At 42.5% G+C, this 18065-nt stretch overlaps 1 protein-coding gene across 2 annotated transcripts in view; it reads left to right on the top strand.

The window, feature by feature from the left end:
* LOC5564856 (iron-sulfur cluster co-chaperone protein HscB, mitochondrial) overlaps positions 1-16868 on the top strand; it is a 29379-nt gene extending 12511 nt beyond the window's left edge. The window contains exon 3 of one of the 2 annotated variants that reach the window (XM_011494944.2): positions 16231-16868. In XM_011494944.2, coding sequence (XP_011493246.1) covers positions 16231-16731 — 501 coding nt within the window. In that variant the 3' untranslated portion in view covers positions 16732-16868. The remainder of the gene's footprint in view (positions 1-16230) is intronic. The other variant, XM_001649181.2, reaches the window with a different exon arrangement.
* Positions 16869-18065: the final 1197 nt, after the last annotated feature.

Raw genomic sequence — 18065 nt, 5'->3', positions numbered from 1 at the left:
AGCAACATTGGTATGTCAATGCGATCGAAAGCTTTACTGAAATCTGTATAGAGAGCTTCCACGTGATTTCCATTATCCATGGCTGTCAAAGAATAATGAATGAACTCCAGCAAGTTTGTGCATGTTGAGCGTCCCTTAAAAAAACCATGCTGAGTATGAGTTATTCTGTTTTTAACCATATCGAATAAAATTTTATTTATTATTGCCTCGAAAATCTTTGGAATACAAGAGATAATGGCTATCCCACGATAATTACGTATGTCAGATTTTTTGCCACTTTTAAAGATCGGCACTAAAAATGAGCTTTTCCATGTTTCAGGGAAACTACCTGATTGCAGAGACATATTGTAGAGCCAAAATAGCGGAGATGCAAGTTCGATTGATAACATTTTCAAAAATACAGGTGGAATCCCGTCCGGTCCAGCACCTTTGGAGACATCTAGACTTTTTAGTGCATCTACAATATCATGTACTTTGATTTGATTGACGCAAATGTCATTTGGGATTTCTGGAAGAAATGAGAAATATTCACGATCTCGATTATTTTCCGAATAAGTAGTGTAAACGTCTTGAAAAAATGTTGCAAACAGATTGCAGCTTTCTTCAGGGTTCACACCAATTTTATCATCTAGGTGCATTTCAGATGAAAAGTTGTTAGATTTGTTTTTTGTTTTAACGTAATTAAAGAAATTTTTAGGACATGATTTCAATTCACGCTCAGTTCGTTCATTATACTCTTCAAATGCGGTATCAATGGCAAGATTTAATTGATCGCAAATATTTAAATAGTTAATTAAATTTGCATCATTTTTACATTTTTTGTATATTTTATGTGCCTTTTGCTTACGATTCTTTAAATTTTTGATTTCTCTACTAAACCATATAGGATACTTTGAGTTATGATTCCTTCTTCTTTTTATTAAGGGTATATCGTCGTGTATTATGTCGTTTAAAATTTTGTAAAACATTTTAACGGCAGATTCAACATTTTCTTCGTTTCTTAACACATTTTGCCAACTTACTTGATTGATTTTCTGTCTTATATTGTCATAATTTGCTGAACGATAATCATGAACTTCTTCAAAGTCGCAATCTTTAGGTCTGTTATTTCCATGCACGAATAAAGAAAACTCAATAGCTGTATGAAAAAGTTCGTTTTTCCATAAGGGAGTCAATGATTCTACCACACAGAAATCTTCATCAGTATTGGTCATTAAGAGATCTAAATAACAGTTCTGCTGATTTTTAACGTGGTTGATATGGTTTAGACCTAGACTTGCCGATGTATCACATATAAATTGCAAAGCCTCATTTTCTCCAAATATTGGCAGCAGGATGCTCTCGTTGTCAACGTCTGGAAAGAACTGGAAATGTTTCCGAAGGATGTTGGACCATTACAGCGTCGGAAGAACACGAGACCACCGAAACCCCAGAAGTTGGACGTCAGACTTCCAAGGCCGTCGTTTGAAGAAGAATTAGGTGTTCGTCATACTGCTTTCGACGGAGAGTGTAGTGAAGAGCGAGGCGCTATCGGACGCAGTTTGAGTCGGATCAAGATGCCAGAGCCAGGTCCATCGCGGCTTCAAATTGCTTCGAGGCAGGCATTTCCAAGGAACCTCCCAAAGTTCAATGGCGCTGCCGAAGAATGGCCAATATTCATCAGCGCTTACGAACAAGCAAATGAGTCCTGCGGTTTCACCAATGCTGAGAATTTGGTCCGTCTACAGGAAGCATTGAAAGGGAAAGCATTGGAAACGGTCCGAAATCGACTGCTTCTGCCGGAGAACGTCCCGTTGATAATCGAGAAGCTGAAGAAGCGGTTCGGAAATCCAGAAGTCTTGTCGACGAGGTTGGCAAATCGGATTCAGCAACTTGAAGGACCGAAGGTCGAGAGTCTAGAGTCGGTGATAGAGTTCGGGAGTGCCGTAGAAGAATTCACCCAACACCTGAAGGCGGCAGGACTTGTGAACCACCTGAAAAACCCGATTTTGATGCAGAGTTTGGTCCAGAAACTGCCATCGTATTACGCCATGGAGTGGGTGGAGTATAAGCGACAAGCCAAAGCCGTTGACCTCGAAACATTTGGCGCGTTCATGGAGTGTCTGGTGGAAAAGGCATTGGAGGCAACCTTTGAGAAGTCGGGAGAGATCGAGCGTTCCAAATCGCGGGATAAGTCGAGGACGAAAGCCTTCGTTCACGCCACCGACGGAGGAAGCACTCAATCCGGTCAAAAGAGCGTATCGGAGAAATCAGAGTCGAATTTGCCGCCTCAGTCTCTTCGCCGGGACTTGAAATGTTCGGTTTGCCAAGAACCCGGGCATTTTGGGAGAAACTGTCAGGAATTGCTGAAACAGGACCTGGAAGGGCGGTGGAAGACGGTCGAGAAATTGAAGCTGTGTCCTCTTTGTTTGTACGACCATGGCCAGCGATCGTGTCGTATAAGGATGCAGTGCAAGGTGGAAGGATGTCAAGAATGCCATAACGCTCTGCTACATGGACGTCGAAACATCGAGAGTTCAAGCACAGTGCAACAGTTCGAGAGTTCAAGCACAGTGCAACAGTCATCGCCATGAAACCCGAGCAGTGTTGTTCAGGATGATTCCGGTAATGCTGTACAATGGGAAGAAGAAGGTCGACACGCTTGCGTTGATCGATGAAGGATCGTCCGTTACCATGATCGACAGTGAGTTGGCGAAAACGCTAGGTGTTGACGGGCCGATAGAACCGTTGGAGATGACATGGACGAACGGTGTGCAGCGTACGGAACATGAATCCAAGAAGGTGGTGCTGGAGATATCCGCCATAAATTCGAGGGAGCGGTATGAGCTGGTGAAAGCTCACACGGTGCATAGGTTAGACCTCCCTACACAGAAGATGGACGCAAGAAAGCTAGTGGATGAGTTCAGGCACCTAGACCACATCGATATTCCCAGCTATGGCAGAAGTGTACCGAAGATCATGTTAGGAATCGACAACATACATGTGATCGCTCCGCTAGATTCGCGGATTGGAGAATGCGGCGAACCAGTTGCCGTGCTTTGCAAGCTTGGTTGGGCAGTGTATGGACAGCAAGCGAAGGTCGTAGACAGAGTCCATTTCTTGGGCCATCATCGATGCTCGTGCGAAGAGTGTAGCAAGGCAGATAAAGGGTTGGATGAGCTGCTGAAACAACACTACCAGCTGGAAGAAATTGGAGTTTCCCCTGTTCGCCTGGAGTCGGATGAAGATCGCAGAGCACGCGAGATTCTGGAGAAGACTACCCGGAGGGTTGGCGAAAGGTTCGAGACCGGACTGTTATGGAAGGAAGATGATGTTACATTTCCGGAAAGCTTCGACATGGCCTTGAGAAGGATGCGGAGTTTGGAGGCGCGAATGAATCGGAATCCTGGAGTTCGTCAGATTCTTGAGAAGCAGTTGGAAGATTATCTGGTCAAGGGTTACGCACATCGTATCACTGAGCAAGAGTTGAACGAGACGCCGAAAGGTAAAGAGTGGTACTTGCCGCTGAATTACGTAACGAACCCTAAAAAGCCGGGCAAGGTACGATTAGTCTGGGATGCAGCCGCTAAAGCGCATGGAGTGTCGTTGAACGATATGCTACTGAAAGGACCGGACATGATTATTTCGTTACCAGCGGTGATTAACGGCTTTCGCGAGAAAAGGATAGCATTCGGCGGTGACATAAAGGAAATGTTTCACCAAGCACTGGTGCGACCGGAGGATCGTCAAGCACAACGATTCCTGTTCCCTGGTGCGGATGGAGAAGTGGAAATCTACGTGATGGATGTGGTGATTTTCGGATCGAGTTGTTCGCCTTGCTCTGCGCAATTCGTGAAGAATCTGAATGCTCAAGAACATGCTGAACAGTATCCAGAAGCAGCGGACGCGATTGTTCGGAAGCACTACGTCGACGACTATTTTGACAGCGCCGACACCGAAGAGGAAGCAGTTAGAAAGGCCAGTGACGTCTGCCGAGTACATGCCAAAGGAGGTTTCGAGATTCGCAACTGGGTCAGTAATTCGGAGGAAGTTCTGCGGCAGCTCGGAGAGCCAAAGTGTGCGGCGAAGCCGCTAGAAGTCGACAAGAACTGCCCCACAGAGAGAGTTCTCGGAGTGTTGTGGGACCCGGAAGGAGATAATTTCGTGTTTTCAACGGAGATTCGACAAGACCTTCAGGCCTACATCCGAGAAAACGCCTGGCCTACGAAAAGGATTGCATTGAGGTGTATTGCAAGCATGTTTGACCCGAAGCAATTTCTCGCTCCCCTGTTGATACAGGGAAGGATCATCATGCAGGACGTGTGGCGTAGCTGCATCGGCTGGGACGATAAGCTCACCGAAGAGCATTATGAGAGATGGAAGAAGTGGACAAGCCTGTTCCACCTGATAGACGAAATACGAGTTCCACGATGTTATCTCGGTGGACTAGGGTCGGAGGCGTACCAGACAGTGCAGCTACACGTGTTTACCGACGCCGGAGAAAAGGCCTATGGATGCGTTGCCTACTTCAGGTTCGAGAACGGCGGAGTCGTTCAGTGCGCATTCATCGAGGCGAAGGCGAAAGTGGCTCCACTTCAGTACTTGTCTATCCCGAGGATGGAGTTGGAGGCTGCTATTCTTGGTGCTCGGATGATGAAGTCGATTTGCGAAAATCATTCCTTTCCCGTGATGAAGAGGTTCCTGTGGTGTGATTCAGATACAGTGGTGTCATGGGTGAAGTCCGATCAACGAAGATACAGACCGTTCGTCGCTTATCGAATCGGAGAGATCATCAGCACCACGAATCCAGAAGATTGGCGTTGGGTCAACTCGAAGAGCAATCCAGCGGACGATCTGACGAAGTGGGGAAAAGAAACGGAAATAAAGTCGAGCAACCGATGGTACAAAGGACCGGAATTCCTGTATCAAGGAGAGGAAATTTGGCCGAAGCAGAACCGTCCGAGAGTAGAGGTCGCCGAGGAACTTCGAGCAAGTGTGCTGTTCCATTACATTGCGTTGCCCGAAGGTTTGATGGAGAGGATGCAACACATCTCGAGATGGTCGGTGATGGTCCGGACGATAGCAACGATGTTCCGCTTCGTATCCAACTGTCGTCGTCGTATTCAGAAGAAGCCGATTGAAGCATTGCGGAAAGCCGATGGTGGAGGTATCTCGAGCGATGAAGTACCGTTGCGGCAGGAAGAATACCATGCGGCGGAGGTCCTCTTGTGGAAGGCGGTTCAAGCAGACGAGTTCGCCGATGAAGTGAGGACAATGCTGAAGAACAAGGAGTTGCCGTTATCGGAAGCGATACCTCTCGAACGGTCAAGTTCGTTGTTTCGCCTGGCACCGTTTCTGGATGAAGACGGAGTCGTTCGGATGGAAGGTCGAACCGGAGCAGCGGAGTATGCAGCGTTCGATGCAAGATTCCCGATCGTTTTGTCGAAGGACCACGTGGTGACGAAGAGACTGTTGGAGCATTACCACCGGCAGTTTGGCCATAGCAGCAGAGAAACCGTGGTGAATGAAATCCGGCAGCGGTTTTACATCCCGACGTTAAGAGTGCAGGTCGACAAGGTGATACGTGGATGCATGTGGTGCAAGATTCAGAAGGCGAAGCCAACTGTGCCGAGAATGGCACCATTACCAGGACAGCGTTTAGCAGCGAAGGTCGATCCGTTCTCCTACGTCGGTATCGACTACTTCGGCCCACTAGATGTGTCGATTGGACGAAGGAAGGAGAAAAGATGGGTGGCACTCTTCACTTGCATGACAGTGCGAGCTGTGCATCTGGAGGTGGCGTATAGCCTGACGACTGAGTCGTGCAAAATGGCGATCAGGAGGTTCGTAAAGCGACGTGGCAGTCCAACCGAGATCTTTTCGGATAACGGCACTAACTTCGTGGGTGCAAACCGAGACCTAGTTCGAGAGATAAACGCGGGATGTGCAGATACCTTCACCAGTTCGAAGACCCGTTGGACGTTTAATCCACCGTCAGCACCACATATGGGTGGTGCGTGGGAGAGAATGGTGCGCTCGGTGAAAGAGGCGTTGAAGGCGTTCACCGACGGACGGAAGCTGACGGATGAAATCCTGCAGACGGTGTTGGTAGAAGCAGAATACCTGGTGAACTCGCGTCCATTGACGTACGTGTCCACCAACATGAAAGAGGACCAGGAAGCGCTAACACCGAACCACTTTCTGCGTGGCTGTTCGACTTTGGAGTGTCTGCCGTCAAGAGATCCCGTAGATTTGGCCGATACGTTGCGGAGCAGTTACAATCGAGCCCAGTTTCTGACGGATGGTTTCTGGGACCGTTGGCAAAAGGAGTACTTGCCGACGCTGAACAAGAGGACGAAATGGTTCATCGACCGGCGACAAGTGGCGGTCGGAGACTTGGTGTTTGTTGCTGAAGGTGACAAGCGAAATAGTTGGGAGCGAGGCATTGTGAAGGAAGTGTTCACCGGAAAGGACGGGCGGATTCGTTCGGCGAACGTGCAGACGAGCAGAGGTGTGAAAACTAGGCCGGTAGCAAAGCTTGCCGTTCTGGAGATCGACTCGGAGGAGTAACCCCTGTTCCGCACCCGAGAAGCAGCCACAGGGTTTACGGGTGGGGGGATGTTGCGGCCCACTGTTCACAATTACAACGCCGCGGCCCACTGTTGCGAAAGAGCACAACCGTGAACGTGTTCTGTTTTGTTGTTGTTGTGCAGCATAAATGTTGATTAATAGAGAGTGCAAAAGAGGGAGAAAACAGCCATCGCAGCTGATCGGTGATCGATTTAGAAAGGCAACTGCGGTGGAAGATGGTGTTTTCTCCATCAGCAATTAGTGTTTGCCAGTGAAGTTTTGTGATTTGTTCGTTCGATTGTGATTGTGGAATATAGAATATCGGCGAGCTGTAGCCAAGTAGTGACGTTAGTTATTCGTCACCGTTGTTTACCGTAAGATTATGTTTGTTAAATGTGTGTCGTATGTGCTAATGTTGGTCATTGTACAATAGGATTACCCTGCACACCCGGAGGTAGAGTAAGAGGAGCAATTGTAGCCGAAACGTAAATGTTGTAAATATATTTCTAGTTGAGTTTGTTGCGAGCCGACATACTGTGAGATTGATTTTACCCGCATCCGAAGGGTCCGAAAAAAAAAAAAAAAAAAAAACAAAAAAAAAAAAAAAGATCGAGCGTTCCAAATCGCGGTATAAGTCGAGGACGAAAGCCTTCGTTCACGCCACCGACGGAGGAAGCACTCAATCCGGTCAAAAGAGCGTATCGGAGAAATCAGAGTCGAATTTGCCGCCTCAGTCTCTTCGTCGGGACTTGAAATGTTCGGTTTGCCAAGAACCCGGGCATTTTGGGAGAAACTGTCAGGAATTGCTGAAACAGGACCTGGAAGGGCGGTGGAAGACGGTCGAGAAATTGAAGCTGTGTCCTCTTTGTTTGTACGACCATGGCCAGCGATCGTGTCGTATAAGGATGCAGTGCAAGGTGGAAGGATGTCAAGAATGCCATAACGCTCTGCTACATGGACGTCGAAAACAAGCATCGAGAGTTCAAGCACAGTGCAACAGTCATCGCCATGAAACCCGAGCAGTGTTGTTCAGGATGATTCCGGTAATGCTGTACAATGGGAAGAAGAAGGTCGACACGCTTGCGTTGATCGATGAAGGATCGTCCGTTACCATGATCGACAGTGAGTTGGCGAAAACGCTAGGTGTTGACGGGCCGATAGAACCGTTGGAGATGACATGGACGAACGGTGTGCAGCGTACGGAACATGAATCCAAGAAGGTGGTGCTGGAGATATCCGCCATAAATTCGAGGGAGCGGTATGAGCTGGTGAAAGCCCACACGGTGCATAGGTTAGACCTCCCTACACAGAAGATGGACGCAAGAAAGCTAGTGGATGAGTTCAGGCACCTAGACCACATCGATATTCCCAGCTATGGCAGAAGTGTACCGAAGATCATGTTAGGAATCGACAACCTACATGTGATCGCTCCGCTAGATTCGCGGATTGGAGAATGCGGCGAACCAGTTGCCGTGCTTTGCAAGCTTGGTTGGGCAGTGTATGGACAGCAAGCGAAGGTCGTAGACAGAGTCCATTTCTTGGGCCATCATCGATGCTCGTGCGAAGAGTGTAGCAAGGCAGATAAAGGGTTGGATGAGCTGCTGAAACAACACTACCAGCTGGAAGAAATTGGAGTTTCCCCTGTTCGCCTGGAGTCGGATGAAGATCGCAGAGCACGCGAGATTCTGGAGAAGACTACCCGGAGGGTTGGCGAAAGGTTCGAGACCGGACTGTTATGGAAGGAAGATGATGTTACATTTCCGGAAAGCTTCGACATGGCCTTGAGAAGGATGCGGAGTTTGGAGGCGCGAATGAATCGGAATCCTGGAGTTCGTCAGATTCTTGAGAAGCAGTTGGAAGATTATCTGGTCAAGGGTTACGCACATCGTATCACTGAGCAAGAGTTGAACGAGACGCCGAAAGGTAAAGAGTGGTACTTGCCGCTGAATTACGTAACGAACCCTAAAAAGCCGGGCAAGGTACGATTAGCCTGGGATGCAGCCGCTAAAGCGCATGGAGTGTCGTTGAACGATATGCTACTGAAAGGACCGGACATGATTATTTCGTTACCAGCGGTGATTAACGGCTTTCGCGAGAAAAGGATAGCATTCGGCGGTGACATAAAGGAAATGTTTCACCAAGCACTGGTGCGACCGGATGATCGTCAAGCACAACGATTCCTGTTCCCTGGTGCGGATGGAGAAGTGGAAATCTACGTGATGGATGTGGTGATTTTCGGATCGAGTTGTTCGCCTTGCTCTGCGCAATTCGTGAAGAATCTGAATGCTCAAGAACATGCTGAACAGTATCCAGAAGCAGCGGACGCGATTGTTCGGAAGCACTACGTCGACGACTATTTTGACAGCGCCGACACCGAAGAGGAAGCAGTTAGAAAGGCCAGTGACGTCTGCCGAGTACATGCCAAAGGAGGTTTCGAGATTCGCAACTGGGTCAGTAATTCGGAGGAAGTTCTGCGGCAGCTCGGAGAGCCAAAGTGTGCGGCGAAGCCGCTAGAAGTCGACAAGAACTGCCCCACGGAGAGAGTTCTCGGAGTGTTGTGGGACCCGGAAGGAGATAATTTCGTGTTTTCAACGGAGATTCGACAAGACCTTCAGGCCTACATCCGAGAAAACGCCTGGCCTACGAAAAGGATTGCATTGAGGTGTATTGCAAGCATGTTTGACCCGAAGCAATTTCTCGCTCCCCTGTTGATACAGGGAAGGATCATCATGCAGGACGTGTGGCGTAGCTGCATCGGCTGGGACGATAAGCTCACCGAAGAGCATTATGAGAGATGGAAGAAGTGGACAAGCCTGTTCCACCTGATAGACGAAATACGAGTTCCACGATGTTATCTCGGTGGACTAGAGTCGGAGGCGTACCAGACAGTGCAGCTACACGTGTTTACCGACGCCGGAGAAAAGGCCTATGGATGCGTTGCCTACTTCAGGTTCGAGAACGGCGGAGTCGTTCAGTGCGCATTCATCGAGGCGAAGGCGAAAGTGGCTCCACTTCAGTACTTGTCTATCCCGAGGATGGAGTTGGAGGCTGCTATTCTTGGTGCTCGGATGATGAAGTCGATTTGCGAAAATCATTCCTTTCCCGTGATGAAGAGGTTCCTGTGGTGTGATTCAGATACAGTGGTGTCATGGGTGAAGTCCGATCAACGAAGATACAGACCGTTCGTCGCTTATCGAATCGGAGAGATCATCAGCACCACGAATCCAGAAGATTGGCGTTGGGTCAACTCGAAGAGCAATCCAGCGGACGATCTGACGAAGTGGGGAAAAGAAACGGAAGTCGTTCGTTACCCGCATCCGAAGGGTGCGAATAGAACAATTTTCAGATTTTCTCCATTTTCATATAAACCTACATCGTCTTTGGGCCACCACCTAGAAAGTTGAACACAGAACACTATTTTTATGGTGAAGATTATAAGAAAGATATGGGAAAATGGATTTTCAAACATTTTTTAAATTTGAATCGTCTTAATGTTACATACATGTTGGGCCAAGTTGATACAATCTAAATATGATTTCAAGTTGCATATAAGTGCAACATGTTTGCAGTCTTCTTGAAATTGTTTAATTAAGCGTTTTATGAAAAATGTTATGCGATCGATGTTACGAACAATAAAAAAAAATGTCGTGTTAATTATTCAAACATTTTAATTTGTCGGATATATGTGGCAAAACATGGTATAAAATAATATATAGAATAAAAAATGATGAATTTCCCTGAATTTCCAATTTATTATTTTTTGTCCCCCCCCCTCGACACATTTTGATGGAGGGTGACAAAAGAAGATTTTAATATCTGTTCTGGCCTAATGTTAAATAATATTGGTAATTATATAAGTAATAGGTACTGATCCTCAGTATCAAGTAGTTGCCGAACAACAAAAAATGTTTATATATACATAAATTGCTATTTGTAATTTACTTGCTTTTTTTAATTTTTGTCAATATATCAAATGATGATTTTTTTGCTCGAATGGGTCAAGCCCCCTCTAGGTTTGAGTTCAAGTTACGCTAATGGTTTTTGCATGTATATTATATCAATCAACTGTATAACAGTCAGGGACGCTATCTATCCATTGATGGCTGCTGTGGAATATTCCACTTCCAGTCAGCGTGCAGCCTCTACAGTTGGCGCCACACAACAGCGCGTCAAACTGTATTGAAAAGCGAACGCGCGTAAGGAATAATTTTCGATTACTTTTTCAAATCGACGTAAGTAACTTTCATACGGATTCGAGAAAGGTGATTAAAAAGAATTACAACTTGTCTTAACTGTTTTAAAATGAATCTCCTTTTTAACATCTTTTTACCGTGTACATTGCTTAAATTTTGCATCCAATCAGCTCGCGTTAAAACACTAGGTATACTTTCTATCGTTTCCCACAAAAATTGTATGACAAAATGCTAAGCCGTTTTAGTCAGTTACTTACGACGTTTTTGTACCAGTGTAAAATCGACTCAAATAGTGTTTTGTTTTGATTCGTGGTTAAGTCAATTTGACTCTCCATACAACGGAGCGGCAAAAATAATGGTTAGGTTGCGAAAGTTGAAAATTTTACTTACGTCGTTTTGTAAATTCTGAAATTAAGCGTTCCAAAAGTGAAAAATCAAGTTGGTTTAGTGCGGAACGTGTAGAACGTCTGCAAAAACACGTAGGATTGATAAAGTAAGTTTGTTATTTTTTTTACATGAGTCTGTTTGAATAAGTTTTCGAGAATTATTGTATGTTTTGTTTGTCTGTATTGTGCGCCTATATAAGGCGCTCCCAATTAACTTGTAACAATGTAGTTTCTCTCGTTTCCCCAACGAGTAGGCATGCTGCTTCTCAGTGATAATAAATCAGTTAAATTGAAAGTCGTTCGTTTGATTTGTCGTCCAAAGACACAACGTTGGAAAGATGTCCTGGCCGAAGCAACATATTTAAAATATATTGATAAGTTTTCAAAGAAAGTAGATCTTGAATTTGATCCTTCAAAAGTTAGCATAATGATTGATTGTTACAAGAACCTCCCGTGCAGCTCTCATAGGGTTAGCTTTAATACTAAATAACGTAGCTGATAAGGGGCACACAAAACACCCAACAGACCAATGGAGAGTGCTCCGATTGACGGAAAGCTTTTTATGACTAGAAAGGGAAGGATGGTTTACTGCGTTACACTTATAATGCGTGTAAATTACTGCCGCTGTTAGCACACGGTTATGAGGCCCACGATAGAACACATATTCCTATGAGAAGCGTGTGGGTGGTCACCGGTTTTCAGTTCTGTCGCTTAAACGGTAAAAGATACCATCTTGGCGTCTATGGACGAAAGTTAGAGTATGGATTGAATAACAAAACATATTTTTTCGAAAAATTTTCATAATACAGGCGATAGTTTTTCCGCTATTTTTGGGACAATTTTCTCCGTGGTGAAAAATTTCCCGGGAAACGTTTTTCTTTTTATATTTTAAATAGATTGCTGAGAAAATTTCCTTTCGATTTCACAAAAAGACTTTTGTTCTACGAAGCATAGTTCAGGAGATATGATTTTTTGCAGATTCAGGTATATATGGAAATCGTGAAAATTCATCTAGAGTTTTCCTGGAAAATAAGCCACTATATTTTTTTTGAATTTCACTTTTGGTTATGTATCCACGAGCTCTACCTCTGGTAAACATTTCATACAAATCGGAGAACCTCCGGCCCAAACCTGTCCGATAATAAAAAAATGCCCAGAAGGGATAATAAACAGAAACATATGAGTTTTCGTAGTTTTCATTTTTTTTTCCGCGAAACCAAGATAAAAATCTTTCAGATTAAGTAATCATAATCATAGCTTCATTTTTCGATTTTATACGAATATTCGGTCTTAGCTATGGGGCTATTGGTACATCGACCCTAGTGGATTCTCATATCATCAACAAAGCTCTTTGAAAAAAAAAACTTAAGGATATAAATGTTACTATTGTTACTTGTGTAATTACGTTAGAAAATATCTGTGATGAGATTAATGTCAAAAGGCATAAGTGAAGATAAATTGAAGCCAAACCTCAAATTTTCAATAGCCCAAATCTGGAAAACCGATCATCAATTGGTCGGCGTTAAGTCAGAGGGGACTAAGTACAAAATTGGATTATTCTTTTAAAAGATGTGAAATTACCTTATCTCCACTAAATTGTGTGACCAAGTGGACCAAGTGCACATAGTTCATCAAAAAAAAAAGTTCTATCAGAGGTTTGAATTATGATTTTTCATGATTATCACTTTTCATTATATTGTTTGAAAGTAACACAAAGATTTGTAGAAATATTGAACCAAAATTTTATTTCATTTTCATTTTCATTTTGCAGCGTTTGGTGGGGCAATGAGAGCGCAAGTCAGTCCAAAGCCGGGGTAAGGGATAGGTAATGGCCGTAATAGTCTATGCGGACCACTTGAACACCATCGGAAAGGATAAGAAGGGTTGGGGTAGGGTATAGGGAATGGAGAAGACTTGGCACAGTAATGCGATTAATGCTGCAAAATGTAAATGTGCTGAAAGCAATTTAATTTGAGTTTTGAAGTTTGATTTGACTTATTAAAATTCTAAATAGATCGGCCATTTTACAAGTAAGAAAGAATATGCTGATCGCTTTCTAGAAATTTTATAAACAACAAAATAATAACAATATGAGAGTGATGCTAAGGGCTGCTGATGGCACAATGCGACGCTTTAGGAGATTTTGATACTGATTGAACATTACTATACAGAGCGCAAATTAATCGATGGTAATAACTTTACAAACTTTATCTGTTTTTACACTGATTGACGATGCTGATTTATATAAAAATATTTTAAAAATATTTGATATTAGTTCATTTGTTTGTGTTATCTAGGTGTTAATAATGGAAAAAATTTACATACCCTTGATAAAATACTTCCCTGACCAGAAATATTATATTTTGAGCGCCCTTTTCGAAGCTATTCTTTCCAGGTATCCATGTACTGCTTTCAATCCTGAAATTATTCTTATTGTGCATGCTCATGCATTATATCAGTGATGCTCATAATCATGCAACAGATAAGAAGGAGAGAAAAGAGAATATAGGAACAGTGATTAGTAATGAGTTAATTATGTAGTTTTGTTAGAATTATAAACAATTAAACAGCAGTAATGAATAGCTTATAAAATTACTTTGCAGCGTAGCTGAGCCTTTCGGAACATAAGACCGATGTATAAAAATAATTTGTTTCGAAATTGTCCGCGTGGTCTTCTAGTGCCCCTATTAGATAAGAATCAGTCATAGACATACATACCGAATGCTCGCCATGACCCTATGACCAACATTTGTATATGTATAGACTTAGCTGATGTGGCTTTTCGAATAGGTAGTTCTTTCACTCATTGATTGTCTTCAAAACCTTGTCAAGTATAGAAAATTAATTTTATTTCATTTATTACTACATTGAAGCTACATTGTACTTATTAAGTATTAGGTATTATTTTATGTTTTTATCACTATTGATATTATCAAGGCCAGAATTCCCAGTGAGTGAAGAATTTTATAGTACTAGAACACCATAGAAGATCGCTAAACATTACCTAATCATGGAACGGCTTTTTGCTCTATTATTTTAGGTAGATGCTATTGATCTCCCTTTGCTCCTATCCGCAACCCGGTGCACGCGCCCTGTTGGTTTTCGAAAACCTCGTAGAAGATTACAAACCGTCAATGGCATTCCCAATTACTACCCCACATTGCACATTCAAGGGTCTGATTGTGCTCCTAACCCACCCTCAGTCTGTAATCTTCTCGCCAGTTTGAAATTATATTTTCCCGAAGTGAAAGTAATTTTGATGAGTGATAGCGTAGTGCAGCCCAACTGCATAGTACAGTAGTTTAACCAGAATCTTTAGGTCAGAAGATGAAATCTAAATTTTGTAATAAAAAGGTTGCCATTGCTTTGAAATTTACCTAACATCTAATCAAAACTACTAACAACAGCGATCAATTATCAAAATTCATCGCTCCCTGGAAAATATAATCCCAAGCCCAGGGAATATTGAACCAAAATTTTATTGAGTTAAAAAATTGCAAGGTGTTAAACTGTAAGCCCATTTTTCTCAAAATATGAAAAATGTCACATGGTCCACTCTGACTTAACGCCGACCAATTTAAGCTGAAAACCTAATCGATTGGCCATCAATTTGATCGATTGGTACCAGTATGAGACCAATCGATCAAATTGATGGTCAATCGATTAGGTTTTCAGCTTAAATTGGTCGGCGTTAAGTCAGAGTGGACCATGTGACATTTTTCATATTTTGAGAAAAATGGGCCAATCGAGTGGACCATGTGACATTTTTCATATTTTGAGAAAAATGGTACCAATCGATCAAATTTCCATTTTAAACGGATGTTTGGTTTGGCTTCGTTGCATCTTCACCTTAATGAATATTTTGGTTCGAATTTCAATGTAAATTAAAATTTATTACCACTCGCAGTACATAATGAACATGTTTATTGTTACTCCAATAACTCATGTGTTCACAGGCGTTATGTGCCCAAACCAACCAGCTGTTCAACTTGTTTTTTTTTTTTTTAAATATATTTTATATTGATTATTTGAACAGTGGTAAAAACTTATAAAACTCATCAGAAATAACAAAATGTACCAATGTGAAAAAATTAACTGAAGGCTGCAGCGATCGATGATTTTTTTACAATTTCCTGGTACATATGCGTACTTTATTCTTTATTCCCAGCTGTACTTCGTAGAATTTTTGCAGAGGAACGCACATAAATTATGCCAAAACAGCCATTAAAATCGATCAGGATGTCACCAAGAATTCTTCAAAGTTGATCAAACAATCCATTAGGAATCTTCAATCAAGCTACACTGCCGTTCTACACATATTTGTCCCGGTTTACTTAGAATATGGGACAAGTAGGCGTAGAAGGACAGTATAGTCAAATATGGTACTAAAAATCAAAGAGAAATAGCGCTGCTCTGAAAAAAAATCTAGTGGGTTCCTCTCATTACCAAATCTCTATCGACAACCATCACCTAATTTCGCGCATTAGGTCTGAAATTTGTCGATATTTATGAAAACTTTATCGTACCGCTTTCTGTATACTTTGTTAATACATCACAATTGCACTTAATATTATTATTAACAAACAATAATTTTCAATTTATTAGATATATTCCAAAATGCGTAGAATTAGGGTCCTAGGTGCGCTGAATTACAGCACTTTACGGTATGAAGTAAAAAAGAATGCGCTACCCTATTCAGTTTCATTGAAATACCCACATTCTTCTTGAGCTTTTATCATCTTTCTCAGCCTGTTCAAGTGGCTGGTTGAACATGTTGAAAGAAACGAGAGAAACAGACGTCGTATTGCATGAATCAGTATATCAATAGATGAATAAAATTTACATGCACATGGTAAGGAGCCGGGTCCTATTCTTAGCACTTTTGATTCACTTCGTCAGTGGGTTTTTTTTGAAAGCTATTGAGCATATATTAGGCCACAATATGCGTTGTATCGAAGAGCTTCTTATTGCAAAGATTCAGACAATTCGGCCGAGAAAATCCATCCATGCCAAAATAAATCATGGAAGTGCCGCGGCGTTCACACACCTACTCGTCTTTAATAATAGTAATAGTATATCTGTAACTATTTTCCTCATTTTAGGATTATTTCAAATTGCTAGACGTTTCGAACGAATTCGATTTGGATCCTTTTGCGTTGACTTCCAATTTCCGACGTCTGCAAAGCATGCTCCATCCGGATAAATTCAGTCGAAGGTCCAACGAAGAAAAAACCAACTCACTGGAATGGAGTTCCCTAGTCAACAAGGCATACAAAACGCTGAATACGCCACTGCAACGAGGCCGATATATACTTAAACAGAACGGTATACTAATTTCCGAGGAAAATACATCAGTCGATCCGGAATTCCTGATGGACATGATGGACAAGAATGAGGCCGTTGAAGAAGCTTCGAATTATGACGATTTGGATGAAATTGGTCAAACGCTTAAGGCGGAAATAGATGAGCTGTACGAGCAGCTAAACAAAAGCTTTTTAGAGAATAACTTGGATGAAGCAAAGGAGAATCTTATCCGATTGAAGTATTTGCTGAATATTGAAGCAGTTGTAAAGGAAAAGTTGCTTCATTATAAAGTCAAATAGACCTTTCTGATTTTAAATAATATTTTAATTTAAGCGTATAGATTCAAAAATATAAAACTTGTAAAAACATGATTCAAATGGCTAAACCTGCGACAAAAGCTAGATAGTAATAAATTCTTGTGTCATATTTTCAGTAATTGTGTGTTTTTTTTTATAATTTAGGATCCCAAAGAACTTCATGCAACAATAATCATTGAAAGAAGTGTTTAAATTTGGACGCTTCTAGGTTCACTCTTATTTCAAAATGAAGAACACCTCGTACCGTGGAATATGCCTAATGGTAGGCAATAATCCAATATAATTTCTGCATTCTTTACAGTATTTCATTATTTTTGCTGCATTGAATATAATTCGACACATTGAAGTGTTAATGGCAGGATCCTGATATATTCGCAAAACAAAAGTTTCATTCTCACTAGCGCCGCCTGGTGGCAAAATTTTGAATCTCATAGCGTTTGTAATGATAGTCCTTGAGCTACTGAACAACTTTGTCTAAGACACCATCTCTCTAAGTGGTAAGGATCCTGAGCTATCCGTAAAACAAAAGTTCAATGTTCACTAGCGCCGCCTGGTGGCGGAATTTGAATCTCATAGCTTTTGTAACGATAGCGCTTGAGCTACTGAAGCGTTTGTAATGATAGTCCTTGAGCTACTGAACAACTTTGTCTAAGACGCCATCTCTCTAAGTGGTCAGGATCCTGAGCTATCCGCAAAACAAAAATTCTATGCTCACTAGCGCCGCCTGGTAGCAAAATTTCGAATCTCATAACTTTTATAATGATAGCGCTTGAGATACTGAGCAACTTTGCCGAAGGCGCCATCTCTCTAAGTGGTCAGGATCCTGAGATATCTGCAAAACAAAATTTATATGCTCACTCACGCCACCTAGTGGCAGAATTCCGCAATTCAATGGCCACCATATGTTAGCCCTTGAGCTACTGAACAATCTTGCTGAACATCATGATCCTCTATTTTGAATACTTTTTAAGATAATGATCATTTATAAAAACGGTCGTTAATCTGAATTTCGGTCGTAAAAAAGTGGTCGGAAAAAGAACCGTCGGTAAAAAAAACGGTCGTAAAAAGAGGTTGGAGTGTATATAATTTGTTTGAACTGCTATTGTTTTTCTGGCAATTTTGAATATACCACTAAGGTCGAACTTGTAGTGTAGTGTCGGTAGTGGTTGTCTCAACTGGCTAAGAATAATACTACGGATTGCCTGATCCTGTAGTAAAAATCTACTAATCAGGTAACCCCAATCCCAAGGCGACCCGTGCTGATGGATAAATGGTTGAGGGGGTTTAAAATATGCTCAATCGCTAACGGAGCCTGG

This window comes from Aedes aegypti, chromosome 3 (genome assembly GCF_002204515.2).
Source record: "Aedes aegypti strain LVP_AGWG chromosome 3, AaegL5.0 Primary Assembly, whole genome shotgun sequence".
Taxonomy (NCBI): Eukaryota; Metazoa; Arthropoda; class Insecta; order Diptera; family Culicidae; genus Aedes; species Aedes aegypti.
Note: the sequence above shows the minus strand (reverse complement) of the source record. Positions and strands in the feature narration are given on the sequence as shown.